The sequence below is a fragment of the Myotis nattereri genome, assembly GCF_964212035.1.
Source record: "Myotis nattereri genome assembly, chromosome: 15".
Lineage (NCBI taxonomy): Eukaryota > Metazoa > Chordata > Mammalia > Chiroptera > Vespertilionidae > Myotis > Myotis nattereri.
In genome coordinates, this window is record NC_138090.1 from 42,619,426 (window position 1) to 42,633,191 (window position 13,766).

Here is a 13,766-nt window from a genome sequence, read left to right on the forward strand (position 1 = left end):
ATCAGAGGAGAGATTTGTTTCCATTTCCCAGGTTCTGGTTGTTGACTCTCTAAGGACAGGCACGTGGAATTTGTAAAAACAACAAAAAAATCAAAGAATGAGGACACAAATGTCTGGCCTGAGCACCAGGTCACAGAGGGCAGGAAACAGGGTGGGCTGGTGCAGGCCTGCGGGTGGAGGACGTGACCGGGGAACTGCATGTTTATCGGAGTTGTTGAGTTTCACGACAGAATATCTTTTAAAACCTCTGTGATCTTATTCTTTGAACACGCAGTGAAAACACATGTGGAATGAGAACACCGTTCACACTGTCACGTCCTCTCAAATAATGGTTTCTCTGAGGTACCAGAAGGATATCTGGGCAGTCAGGTCATCTCCTGCTGTGGACGCCCAGTCAAGAGGAAGGCAGGAAAACTGGAAATATGTATTTTAAAGAAATTGGAATATTTGAAGATATGGGAAGGGTGGACACTGAGTAAGATGACAAATTCAGCTAATTAGGTGATGGCAAAGTAAAACATGCATTGGGCAAATTGAAAGAAGCAAGACAGACTCTATTCAAGACCAGCGAGACTGAGCTCAATACCCCGAAACAAAATGCTGGAAAAAAATTAAGAACAGAAGCAGGAATCATGGGCAACTGTGTTTGCTAACTGGCTTTACACACACAAAAAAGAAAACTTCTTATGAAATCCTGACAGGAGGTTACCTCTAGGTTATAAAGGTCCTCACCCAAGTGAGATTCCTACCCCTTTTCAGAGACTGTGACACAGGGACCCCAGGAGGATTACATTTTAAGGGGGTGGGGCCAGGCCCTTGAGACAGATATTCTCTGGGTCATAACACTGGCAAGAAGTTTTTAAGGAGACGTATGTATATTTCAAAAAGGCGCAGAAAAAAATCTGCAATTGCAAGTTGCAATTTGCATTATAAAGGAAATGCTCTAAACAAATAGAGATTAGAGACCTGTCATCGGGAAGAGCCTGTCTGAGGGAATGCTAAGGCCTTGGGGTCATAAAAACCTGCTTTCTGCAGAGTTGAAGGAAAACAACTAAATTTCATTCAGTCAAGACCTGGTTTGCATCTCCACCAGCTACTGCAATTTATAAAGAGGTGCAATTCCCAGCCATTCATAAACAGAGGCAAAATAGCTGACAGACCCTGAACATAGTCAGGATCTGATCTCCCAGAAGGCTGTGCTTTCCATGAAGACTTTACATTGCTCTCTACAGTCACCTTCCCTTTGAGGAAATGACATCTTCAAGGAAGAAGAGTATTCTCCATCCTCCAACATGGCTGATGTCACTTGATTGGCCTGATTAAGTGACCTGAGTGCAGAGGAATGACATTCACCTCATAGTTTGCTCTGATGCAGGTGTTTCTATGAAACCTAAGATGGGAGTTCTAACAGCCTCAAGAGGCTTCTCTAGCCTGCAGTCTCTCTAGCTTTGGGGGATGCCCTCTTCTCCAAGAGATTCCAAAGGACCCCCTCAGGTCAAATTTAGCTTCATAAAGGGTGAGGTCATTTCTAATTCTGTGGGCATCTCACTGAACTGGGACATTTGAGCCAAAGCCTTGGTTGTATTAGCAACATTTCCAATTATAGCCTATTAACAAGGAGAATAGAGTCGCATTTAACATATGCAAATAAGTTTATTGCCATGAAAACAAAAATACCCAAGAATACTTAAGAAATTTTTTGGGGAGAAGTCAAGCAGGGAGAAAAAAGGTCAGTATTGCTACCAACATGGGTGTCCTTCTGTGTATTTCTGTTGCCCACAACAGTGTCCAGGCACTCTCAACTGGCCCCCCTGAAAGAGGGACAGAGCTCAAATTCCTGTGACCTCATCACATACTCCCACCAGTCATCACACAACCACTGACCATCCTCTGAGTGACTCAGTGTCACCTCCGCTGTGGAGATGGTGCAACTAAAACAAATCAGAGGTGTGATCCGGTGTGGAATGTAGCCTTAAGTAAAAAATAATGACAATGTCAGCTCTGATTTTTGTGTGTTTATTGACTCAGTGTAAGTCTTCTAAGGACTCTCCACCCCCACAACAAATCTATTTAAAGGGCACAAAAAATTATTCAGAGTTTAGTAACATATAGGAGAGGAGGAGGATCACTAATATTTTACATCCAGCTCAACCGGCACACTTTCAGTGGAACTGATGGGGTTGGACACTTCACACTGGTAATTCCCAGCATCCTCCCTCCTGACGGGGTCTATGGTGAGGGTTCTGTTGTTCCAGGACAGCTTCATCCGCTCCGTCAGCCGCAGATTCATGCCATTGAAAAACCACTGGGTGGAGGCTGCATTTGTGTAGCAGGTGAGGACCACGGAATCCTTATGCTCCATGACTGTTGTGTTGCTGGCTAGGAGGGTGGGCACTCTCACAGGCTCTGCAGAGACACAGAGGGTATGACTTATTGAGAGTGGGCTTGGGGCGTGGGGCCACAAAAATAAATCAGACATCTCAGGCTCTTCCATCCAGTGTAAGGTCACAAGAGGATGGTCCTGGCCTCTGGAGAAGGACCACTGTCTTTGTTCAGGTGACAATATGTTAGAAGGAAGGCTGCACCTCCTCTCTGACCCCAGATCACACCAGGGTGACCCCTGACCTGTCCCCACAGACATCTCTGTAGTATCAGCACATGAAACCCTTTCCAGCCCATGAGTACAATAACCTCATCATCAAGATAAAACTTTCATGAGCTTTTATTGATTTTTCCCGTAAAACTTTATTTGACTTTAAATATGATCAGGTCCCACTTTTCATGTAAACTTACATGTATGTTAGAGAATGTGGGCTTACCATATATGTCCATCTCTGGGGCCAAGGGAACTTTACAGAAAGTTAAAAAAAAGCATTTACCCTTTGTTAAATAATTCATTAGGCAATAAAGATGGTCCACTCCAGTCTTTATGACCTTGGAGCAGAAGAAGTTCCATCTAAAGTTCCATTCCTCAGTCAGCACAGGACTTTATTTTCTGGCCAGCAGATTGAATAGCACCATGAACAAAATTGCTAGAGAAGTGGTTATTATCTTTAAAAAAGTTGAAATATAAGGAAACTACTTGATATGGTCAAGGCCATACATGAAAGCCCACAGCTTACACAATACTCCATGAAGATACTCAGAAAATGTTACTAAGATCATGAACAAGACAAGATGCTGCTTTCCCCAATTTTCAACATAGTACTGGAAGTCCTGGCCAGAAAAACTAGGCAGGAAGATAAAATAAGAAATACCCAAATTGAAAAAAAAAAGAAGAAAATAATCTTTTAAGAAAGACAACATAATCTTACATGTAGAAAACCCTAAAGATTACCACACACACACACACACACACACACACACACACACACACACACACTTTGTTAGAAAGAATAAATAAGGCAAAGTTACAAGAGACAAAATCAACAGCATCATTTCTCCTTAAGAAAACAGTTCCATTTACAATAGCATCAGAAAGAACAGCATACTTAGGAATAAACTTAATTCATTAAAAGGAAAATGTATACACTGAACATTACCAAGTGTTCCTGAAAGAAAGTAAAGAAGAAACAAATACATGAAAAGACATCCATGTCCATGGATTGGAAGACCCTGACTTATCTACATGTTTAACACAGTCCTTATAAAAACCCCACTGACTTTTTTTGCAGAAATAGAAAAATACATCCTAGAATACAAGTGGAATTTCAGTGGACCCCCAAATGGTCGCAACAATCTTACAGAAGAAGAATGAAATTGGAAGTTTTGTACTTTCTAATTTGAAAGCTTACTATAGAGCTAAAGTAACCAGAATAATGTGACAGGGGCACAAGAACTTCTATTCACCAAAAGACACAATCAAATGGTTTGGGTGGAGAGAGGACAGTCTTTTCAACAAATGGTGCTGAACAGCCATATCCACATGCAAAACAAATGCAGTGGACAAATGCAGACACAAAAATTCAGTCAAAATGGATGGAATCCTAAATGTGAGACCTAAAATTATAAAACTCTTAAGGGGAAGCATTATGACATTGGATTTGGCAATTATTTCTTAAACATGACACTAAGAACACAGGCAAAAAAATTAGATAAATTGGATTTTGTCAAAATGAAAAAATTTTGTTTAACAAGGGACAAAATAGAGTGAAAAGTGACCTATGGAATGAGATAAAATATTTTGAAAATCATGTATAGGATGAGGAGTTAATATCTAGAATATACAAAGAACTCATACAATAAAACAACAACAACAGAACCAAATAACCTGATTTTAAAAATAGGCAAAGCATTTGAATAGGCCAGTGATGGTGAACCTTTTGAGCTCAGCGTGTCAGCATTTTGAAAAACCCTAACTTAACTCTGGTGCCGTGTCACATATAGAAGTTTTTTGATATTTGCAACCATAGGAAAACAAAGATTTATATGTTTGATATTTATTTTACATATTTAAATGCCATTGAACAAAGAAAAATCAACCAAAAAAATGAGTTCGCGTGTCACCTCTGACACGCGTGTCATAGGTTCGCCATCACTGGAATAGGCATTTCTCCAGAGAAGATACACAAATGGCCAACAAACACAGGAAAAGATGTTCAACAACACTATCACACAAAAATGCAAATCAAAACTCTCAAGGTTGGAGTTGTTGCTTGTGATGTTGGGTGTGGGTACCCGACTGTGCAGGTGACAGAGAGAACTGCCCTGTGTGGTACCTTTGAGTCCTCCAAAGGCTTCTTCAATCAGAGTTGGATCTCTCACCTCTCAGCCAACTTGAGTCCTTAAAAGAATATGGCAGATCTGTGTTGTGTATCGCAAGACAAATGCATGAGGATCTGAGTGCTCAGGGAATGTAAGGCCTCCAGCTCTGTGAACGGGAGAAAGTACAGACTTTCTAAGGTGTCAGTGAAGTGTCAGGGTTTGATCATGGAAAGACATAAGACTGGGAGACAGAGCCCTGACCGGTTTGGCTCAGTGGATAGAGCATCGGCCTGTGGACTCAAGGGTCCCAGGTTCTATTCCGGTCAAGGGCATGTACCTTGATTGCGGGCACATCCCCAGTGGGGAGTGTGCAGGAGGCAGCTGATCAATGTTTCTCTCTCATTGATGTTTCTAACTCTCTAACCCTTTCCCTTCCTCTCTGTAAAAAATCAATAAAATATATTTAAAAAAAATACTGGGAGACAGAGACCACCCCAGATTTCTTCTGGATTTTCACAGAGCAGCTGACTGCCTGGATGACAGGGGACCATTCCTTCCAGCTGCACAGACCTCCATTGCCCAGCTGAAGTGTGTTTCTATGAAACACCATTTTCAGAACATCCTACAGCCTGGGCTTTGAGGAGAAATAACACATGGGGACCAGGAGCAACCCCATGATCAGTTGACTCCTCAGGCCCCTGGGCCAAGAGGTGGAGCAGGCCTTCCCAGGTCAGTGTGAGCCAATAAATCATAGAGCAGAGTCTGAGGAATGAGCTAGAAAAGAGTGAGCACGGGCCAAAGCTTGGTCATTAAAGTCATTCTCCCTCTGCTGAGGGCAGATACAGAAAGGGTGAGGGACAGCAATAGGGTAGCATGGACTTGCTGAAATTCTGACCCTTGTGAACCATTTGTGTTTGGTGTTTATGCGATATAAATTTGGAAATAATTTAAAATCTTCCACGTGTGAAATTTATTATTAATACTCCAATTGTTGGAAGGACTATTTCTCTAAAGGGCAGCAAAGGATCTGAGACATGGGGCAGGGACAGGGGGTTTGTCCTTCGTGGCCAGAATTTTAAGGACTCTGCATCCAGGTTCCAGTTTCTGAAGAGATTTTGGATCATTTATTTATTCATTCATTCAATCACCATTTATTTTTCTTAATTCATCAAAAGCAACTGAGTGTTACATAATGGTCCCTGAACTGGTTGCAAGTGTAGAGTGAGGAGTGAGCAGGCAAAGCCCTTTCCTTTATATCCAGTGGGAGTGACACTAACACATCAGGAAACAAATAAGTGGTTTCAAGCCCAGGGCAGGGAAGCGTGGATCAGCCACCTGAGGGGAGGGCCTGGACATTCCAAGATTTTTACTGCAGGTAATTTGGTTTTGGAGTTAAAACAATTTCATTCTCCATTTCCTTTCCTTCCCCAGACCAGAATCTCTCCCTCTGAGCTGAGGACGCCTAAGAAGGAAGGATCTGAACCAATGGTTGGTCTAGGGAACCACAGACACCTAATAGGCCCCTGGGGTGGAGGAGAGGATGGGACTCTGGCTGCATACAGACCTCAGGTGACTCTGATCAGCTGCTCATGGTCTGTGGGACTCTGTTTTAGTGACTGTATCTCCCTGTGCCTCAGTTTCCTCTCAATGAAGGCGGGTAGATATTTGGCTGCCAGGTTGTCAGTGTATTAATCATGAAATATTCACAGTATCTGACTAAAGATGATCAAATAAGAGGTATCTCTTCTTGATCAACTCTAAGAGAGAATCCCCTCGGCTGGTCCCTGCTGAGTGAGGAGCTGCCAGGAGCATCTATCCACCTCTGTTCCTCCCTGGGGATACTTACCTTTCACTTCACTCTCCTAAGTCCCCCAGAATAGTCATCTAATGACCTGGGGACCTTATCTAGCTGTGCTCTTCACACATAGCCTCAGGTGAAGGACCAGACTCCATTTCTGCCCAGATGTAGCTTTTTGGGACTGAGCCCTGGCTGATGACCAGCTCAGAAGCCTTGTGACTCAGACACTCAGGAAACCATTGAACTCAGTCAGCCCTTCCCAGGAGCTCAAACCCAACCTGTCACACACTCCCCAGGGTCCCTGGGGTCAGGAGCTCTAGGAGAAGGGCCTGGGAAGGGGCTTCCTTAGCTGACTTACTCTATGAGGATTCCATGCCAGGCTCTGACCTTAGCCCTGCAGGGTCTTTCCCAGGGTCATGGTCATGAGGAGGGGCCCAGAGGCCTGGACTGAGACTGGTCTCCCTCTGCTGAGTCACTCCTATCAGACTGGCCCTTCTCTCTGTGGAGAATGTCTGCAGGGCTGGGATCCGGGATGGGAACTCTGACCTTAGGAAGTTTGTCTCCACTGTGTGTGTCCTGCACTAAATGCCCAAACCCAACCCTGAATGTGAGGCAGAGGGGGATGGAGCAGGGTCCAGGGCTATTGGTTCTGTGTGTGAATTGAAATTCACCCACCCAACACCCAGAGGTCAGAGAGCATTCACTCACGGTATACACGGAGCCGTCCAAATCCTATTTCTTTTTTTGAATCTCGAAGGTGGGCTACTATGGTGTAGTATCCTGTGTCCTTCCGTGTGACCCTCTTTAACAGCATGGATCCATCACTGTTTACTTTCTCTCGACCACTGTATGCAGGCCCTAATGCGTGTACTCTTAAGTCCACTACAATAGATGCAATATTCCGATGGGATCTCGCCCCTTCCCCCCTGTACCACAGAAAGCCCACAGCATCCGGAGGCTTGTTGCGGATACGCAGAAGCACATCCTTCCCTTCAGCAGCATTGGTCGGCACAATAGCGAGCTGGGCAGTGGTGGGCGGGCTCCAGAAGGTTAAGAGTGAGACTAGAAGAGAAAAGAGAAATGGCTCAATATTTGGATCTATGTATTGGACTGGTAAGATGCGGCCCTTTCTACTGAGCAAGCCTCTTCATCTCTTTGCCTTTGTCTGTGTGTGAGTGTGTGTGGCCCCCATGGCCAAGGTCAGCAGCACGGTCACCAATACGTCAGCACCTCGAAACCTGTTATTTTTGTTAGTTTGTTTTGAATACTCCTCCCCAGGTGTCTGCCTGGCTCACCTTCTCACTGCCCTAAAACCTCTGATAACACTCAGAATATCCTTGAGAGACACCTGTGGTGACCACCTCCTCTAAAAACCCGGTGTCTCCATTTTCTGACCTGTCCCTGTTCTGTTCAACTCATGGCACTTGCGGGTCCCTGACCTCACATCTAGATCTTTCCTTGTCTGTCTGCTCTCTGTAGAAGGTGAACTCCGTCAGGGAAGAGGCTTGTTTGATCTGTTCTACCCCAGGGCCTGCAGCAGGCTGAAATGCCTGTGGGTAAATGAATGAATCCCAGGGTCCTGCACCCTCCTGGGGTGCATGTGCCCATTTCTGAGGCTGGTTGTAAAGACAATGCGTAGTGTCCCTGGTGAAGTTTTTCTGGTGTCTCCTCACATAAATTGTTATTATTATAATCAGTCTACAAAATTCAATACTCAGTAAGGAATAGCTTAAGAAATGAACAGCAATCAAGGTTTTCCTGCCCTTCACCACTTTCAAATCCTGAGATGGTATTGTTGAACTCCCTCCCCCATCCTGCTCTGCTCCCCTGCCCTTTCCCTTCAGGTCCACATATCAGCCTCCCTTTTCTCCCAGAGGCTGTCCTCCTCAGGAGATCTTAACCAGTCTCTGTCTCCCATCCTCCCATCCACCCCCAGGAATTGTCCCCTCCTTACTGGCCAGCAGGAGCCCCTGCCAGGGGACAAGCCCTCTGTGAGCAGAGGCTGAAGGGGACTCCATGGTGATTGCTGCCTTCTCTGTCCCTCCCTCTGTGGGAAGAACTTGGGCTCCAGTAAGGCTCACAGGCACTGCTCTCCGGACGGGTAGGATCTGCTGTCCCTCCTCCCCATGTGCTGAGCCTCCTCCTGGGGCCAGATCACTTCTCTCCTCACGTGGGCCAGGGTGGGGTCTGTGCTTAGGAAGCTCACTCGCCCTCCCCTCTTTCCTGCCACCCCTGTCTCCTCCTTGCAGTTTACCTTTACTCTATATTTCAGTTCTCTGGGAATTGCTGAAGCCTCTGAACACACACACACACACACACACACACACACACACACAGGCACACGGCATCCAGAAAAGCACTAGCCTGGGGCGTCCAATTCCTGGTCACTCTCCCTGGCTCCCTGGCGCCTGCACAGTAGCCTCCCCCACAGCCCTCTCTCTTTCACATTTGACTTTTCTCCTCAGAGAAGGAGTTCTGCGGCCACCTCAGGAAAATTGTCATAGGGGTGTCACCACTGCTGTGCATCGAATCTCCTGTGAAACTTTGTAAAGATTGCAATGCCCAGTTAACATATTTAAAAAGCTGCTTCAGCCCTGACCAGGTGACTCAGTTTGTTGGAGCATGTTCCCATGCACCAAAAAGGTTGTGGGTTTGATTCCTGGTCACAACACATACTTAGGTTGCAAGTTTGATCCTGGTTGGGACAACAGATTCTTTCTCTCTCTCTCTCTCTCTCCCTCTCTCTCTCTCCCTCTCTCCCCATGATGAGGAGACACCCCTCCCCTTCTCCTGTGCACAGGGAGGGTCTCCAGATCCTGTTAAAATGCAGATTCTGACTCTGCAGGTGTGCAGTGGACCAGAGACTCTACATCTGACGAGCTCTCGGGGAGGTGGATCTTACTGGCCTGTGGAGCCCACTTGCAACAGCAAGGCTGATGGAGGTACGTGTTCCCTGTGAGGGTGACCCACTCATCCCAGCATTGGCCTCTGCTGTGTCTTGGTCTTGGGTCTGTCAGCACCACACAGAGAGCACCACAGGCCCCAAACTGGGGATTATTTCTGTTTGTGACACAGAAACCCAGCTGGGCACCAGGTCTGCCCCATGTTCTCAAATGTGCTGGGAAGGTTGGATTTCCTCCCAGCAGAAAGGCCACAGAGGTGACTATGGGGGTGAGAAGGGGTCAAGCTGGGTGATGACTGCAGAGGGGACCCTCCCTCTATCTCAGGTTGTCACCAGTCTGGCCTTTGCTTCCAGGGACAGAGACCCAGAACTGGATGTCTCAGAAGGACCTGCAGTTCCTGAGTGTGAAGGGAAAGGTGTCCTGTGTGTCTTGGGAGAAGAAGACTGTGGTAGGAGTTCATGTGCTGTGGGATCCCAGGTATGTGGGGAATGGTTTCAAGGAGACACCCCCTCTCTATTTCTGTTGGTTGAGCCTGTTCATGTGCTCCCTGACTGTTGGGGCAGCCTCTGACCTCTGCCTGGGAGACTTGCTTGTGGTCCCCTCTCCTTGCCCATTGGTGGTGCCAGGCATGGGGTGGGGACCAGCACAAAGCCACTGAGAGAGCTGGTGCTCCTCTGTCAAAATAAGAAACATCCAAACCTGTGGAGAACTTTTATGAATTCATTTGAGCCACAGTGAAATCATAGGCCTGTTAACAGGGCCTCAAATCCTGCAGAGAATGGCCATTTTGCAGCTTATTTTATACATTACTAATATAATCAAAGAAGAAGATGAAAATAGTTGCATGAAATCCATTAGAAGGTTAGAGAAAGTATATTGAGGAAATTCCTAAAGTTAACAAAAGGCAAAAGGGAGAACATATTGTTTTTTACTTTGGTGGGCCCAGGATCATTAACAGTTACAGCATGTAGAGAGGTTATGCAAGGAACCAGGTAACATAAGGAGTCTGTGGTATCCTATGCTGATCCCAGAGGTGGTGCCTTCAAATTGTCTTGCAAAGAAAAAATTACTCTGATATGTCAAAGGTATGTTATCCAAGATGCATAGAACAGGGAACAGGGCTCATTTAAGGTAAAGTCTTACCTTTGCTAAGGAAGCTGTAGGCCTGGGACATGACGACCTGCCATCACCTGCCCAGTTAGGAATTTGTGATCAGACCACACTGTGCAGTTACTTTGGGTCACTGAGCTTGTCAGTCCCGCCATGTGCCCCCATGGGCTTGTCAGGCTTATTTTACAGTCCCCCTTTTATTCACAGGCCCTAGAAGTAGCAGGTGGGATGGAGCAGGCACAAGGGCGGGGTCCAAAAGGGCCTGTGGGAGCAGGGGATGGAAATCAGGCTCCTTCTCCAGCTCCTTAGGCAAAGCCAGGTTCATGTGTGAATTCCCTGTGTTGTCTGTGTGTTTAAATGTCGCCCCCTGGAGAGCAGGAGAAGACCTGCAGCCAATGTCAGGTGCTGCACCAGGGATGCTGATCAGAGGGTAGGAGATGACCCTGACAACTGAACAGAGGTGGGCTTTGGCCTTCAACCTGAAAAACCAGTCAGTCGGGGCCCAGTCACTGTGGGTCCCAGGCCTCCTGACTCCATCCCAGAGCAGGGTGAGACCAGTGAGAAGACAGGCATTGTCCAGAGTATTATGAGTCCAGTGTCCTGAGAACTTCCCCCTCTGGTGGATGTGCTGTTTCAGGAGGAGCTCTCTGTCCCAAATTTTTCAAAGGAAAGGCCTGGTGATTCTCTTCTGAGGCTTTTAGTAGAGTGTCTCGAACTTGGAGGGCTGATCCCCCAAATGCCCGGTGTGTCTCCATCTTAGCTTTGGAGTGTTGCATCCAAGTGATCTGTGATTCTGTCCATCATCTGCTATAGGCCTCTCTGCATGGCTTGGAGCTGGAGTAGCTCAAATGGAGACTTAATCAGAGAAGCCTGAAAGTTCTTGTTAGGGCAGTGATGGTGAACCTTTTGAACTTGGCTTGTCAGCATTTTGAATAACCCTAACTTAACTCTGGTGCCGTGTCACATATAGAAATTTTTTGATATTTGCAACCATAGTAAAACAAAGACTTATATTTTTGATATTTATTTTATATATTTAAATACCATTTAACAAAGAAAAATAAACCAAAAAAATGAGTTCACGTGTCACCTCTGACACGCATGTCACAGGTTCGCCATCACTGTGTTAGGGGAGGGGAGCCCCATGAAACCCTCAGCCCCTCTGACATAGAAGCAACTCCAGATCCTGGGTTCTCCTGTCCCATCCTGTACAGGAAGTCTCCCAGGACACCATGGGCTGATGAGATGCCTTTAGGGATGATAGGCAGGTCTACCACATTCCAGGGACCTTGGGGATGGGGAGTTATCCCCTAATTCCTTTGAGTTCAGTGTGGGCACCCTCCTCCCCTAGTAGTAACTCTACCTGGGGTGGAGGATCCAGGTGTCTGCCAGGTCGGGGATCTGCTAACAGTGAGAGGTCAGACCTCCCTTTATTCCCTTAAAATCACAACACTCCCTATCTCCACCTTGTGAATGATCCCTAATCTACCCAAGGGCCTGTCCTCCCTCCTGGCTATAAGTGGGGTAAAGACCCAACCCTGGCCCTAGCTGGGTTGGCTCAGTGAGTAGAGTGTTGGCCTACAGACTGAAGGGTCCTGGATTTGATTCCTGGTCAGGGCACATGCCTGGGCTGCGGGCTCGATCCCCAGTGTGGGGCATGCAGGAGGCAGCCGATCAATGGTTCTCTCTCATCATTGATGTTTCCATCTCTCTCTCCCTTTCCCTTCCTCTCTGAAATCAATTAAAATATATATATTTTAAAAAGACCCAACCCTGGGACATCCCCAGGCACTTGCTGGCCTCCTCTTAGGCTGACAGCAATGTCTTCGTGTTGATAAGGAACATGCTCGCATTGCAAGCGTCACACAGGTGACAGGCTTCCATTGGGTGGTTTCCCTCATCATTTAGTGAGTGTTTACTGAGCATCTGTAATGTGTCAGGCCCTGGGATGGGCCTTGGGACCTGAGAGAACAGGACATAGGTGGGACCTGTGCTCATGGAGTTTGCCTTGTAACAAAGACAGGCTCCCAGAGAAATCACAGCACCGAGGACTTAATCAAAATCCTGAGAAGGGCAGTGAAGAAAAAGGTCTGGTGTGTCCAGAGCATGTACCTGAGTCTCAGGTGGACTGTGAATCTCAGAGAGCACTTCTGAAGTGTGAATGGCCATTCGCCCCTTAAAGGACAGAGGGTGGTGAGGAAGAGCTGCCTGCAGAGGACTGGCCTTTGGTGGGCAGAGGTCAGGCTGCATGGAGGAACTCACAGAGTCTAGAGTGTGCAGCCTGGAGAGCGAGAAGTGCTGTGGACTCGGTGATGCTGGTGAGGTAGGACCTGCTGGTCTTGGAAACTGCTCCAGTGGGGTCAGCAGCCCCCTGGAGAGGCTGCAGGTCACGGAGTAGCTTTGCTGCCCTCTGGTGTACAAGCAGAAAAATGAGCAAAAAAGGTCATGCTACGTTTTGGTATTTTTTTGAGTTTTGTATTTTCTACTCAACTTATATCTTAAGCAATATATCATGTGTATATATAATTTTAAACATATTTACTGAGTTAAAGTTGACATATAATACACTTAAAATATTAAAGATATATAATTTAATAAGTTTTGCCAGATGCGTGCACCAGAGAAGTTGTTACAATGAAGATAATGAACATGCTCTTCACTCTTAAAACCTCCTCAGGCCCTCTTAAAATTTCATCGTTCTTCTCTCCCACCTTCTTCCCTAGTGTTAAGGAAACTCTCATCAGTTTTCTGTCATTATAGATGAGTTTACATTTTCTAGACTTTTCTAAATTTGAATCATACAATATGTAATATTGGGCTATGGTTGGCTTCTTGACTCAACAAGATTATCCTGAAATAGTTATTTCTGTTTTATCCCTTAGTTCTATTTCATTATAGGGATGCTCCAAACTTGCTTATCCATTCACCCATTCATGGTCATTCGTGTTATTTCCCATTTTGGGTTATGACAGTAAACTTGCTATGAACATTTGTACAGAAAGGTCTTTAGCACAAAGAATTAGGTGCTTGTAAAACCATTGAAGGGCTAGAGAAACGGAAGTTAGGGAGTTGCCACTGGAAGTCTGGTTTCAAGGTCCCACTGCCACAGCCCCACCCAAAGGTAAAAAAAAAACACACACAACACCTGCAGAGCCTACCCATCTGTCAACACATTAGCAGAAATAACCTCCCATCCAGCTTCCAAACTACACACAAGTGCATCATAGAGGCTAAATTTAATTCACACCTGG

The 13,766-nt window shown here is 46.0% G+C and overlaps 1 protein-coding gene and 1 long non-coding RNA gene across 2 annotated transcripts; one reads left to right on the top strand and one right to left on the bottom strand.

The window, feature by feature from the left end:
* Positions 1–2,000: 2,000 nt before the first annotated feature.
* Positions 2,001–8,736, bottom strand: LOC308531082 (cell adhesion molecule CEACAM21-like). The gene is made up of 3 exons (XM_081107933.1): positions 8,457–8,736; positions 7,211–7,564; positions 2,001–2,406 (listed from the first exon to the last, which is right to left on the bottom strand). The coding sequence occupies exons 1-3, from the start codon at positions 8,518–8,520 to the stop codon at positions 2,129–2,131; spliced, it is 696 nt and encodes a 231-aa protein (XP_080964059.1). The 5' UTR covers positions 8,521–8,736; the 3' UTR covers positions 2,001–2,128.
* Positions 8,524–9,853, top strand: LOC308531083. Its single transcript, XR_013996892.1, has 3 exons — positions 8,524–8,603; positions 9,348–9,444; positions 9,759–9,853. It is a non-coding gene; the product is annotated as an uncharacterized lncRNA (long non-coding RNA).
* Positions 9,854–13,766: the final 3,913 nt, after the last annotated feature.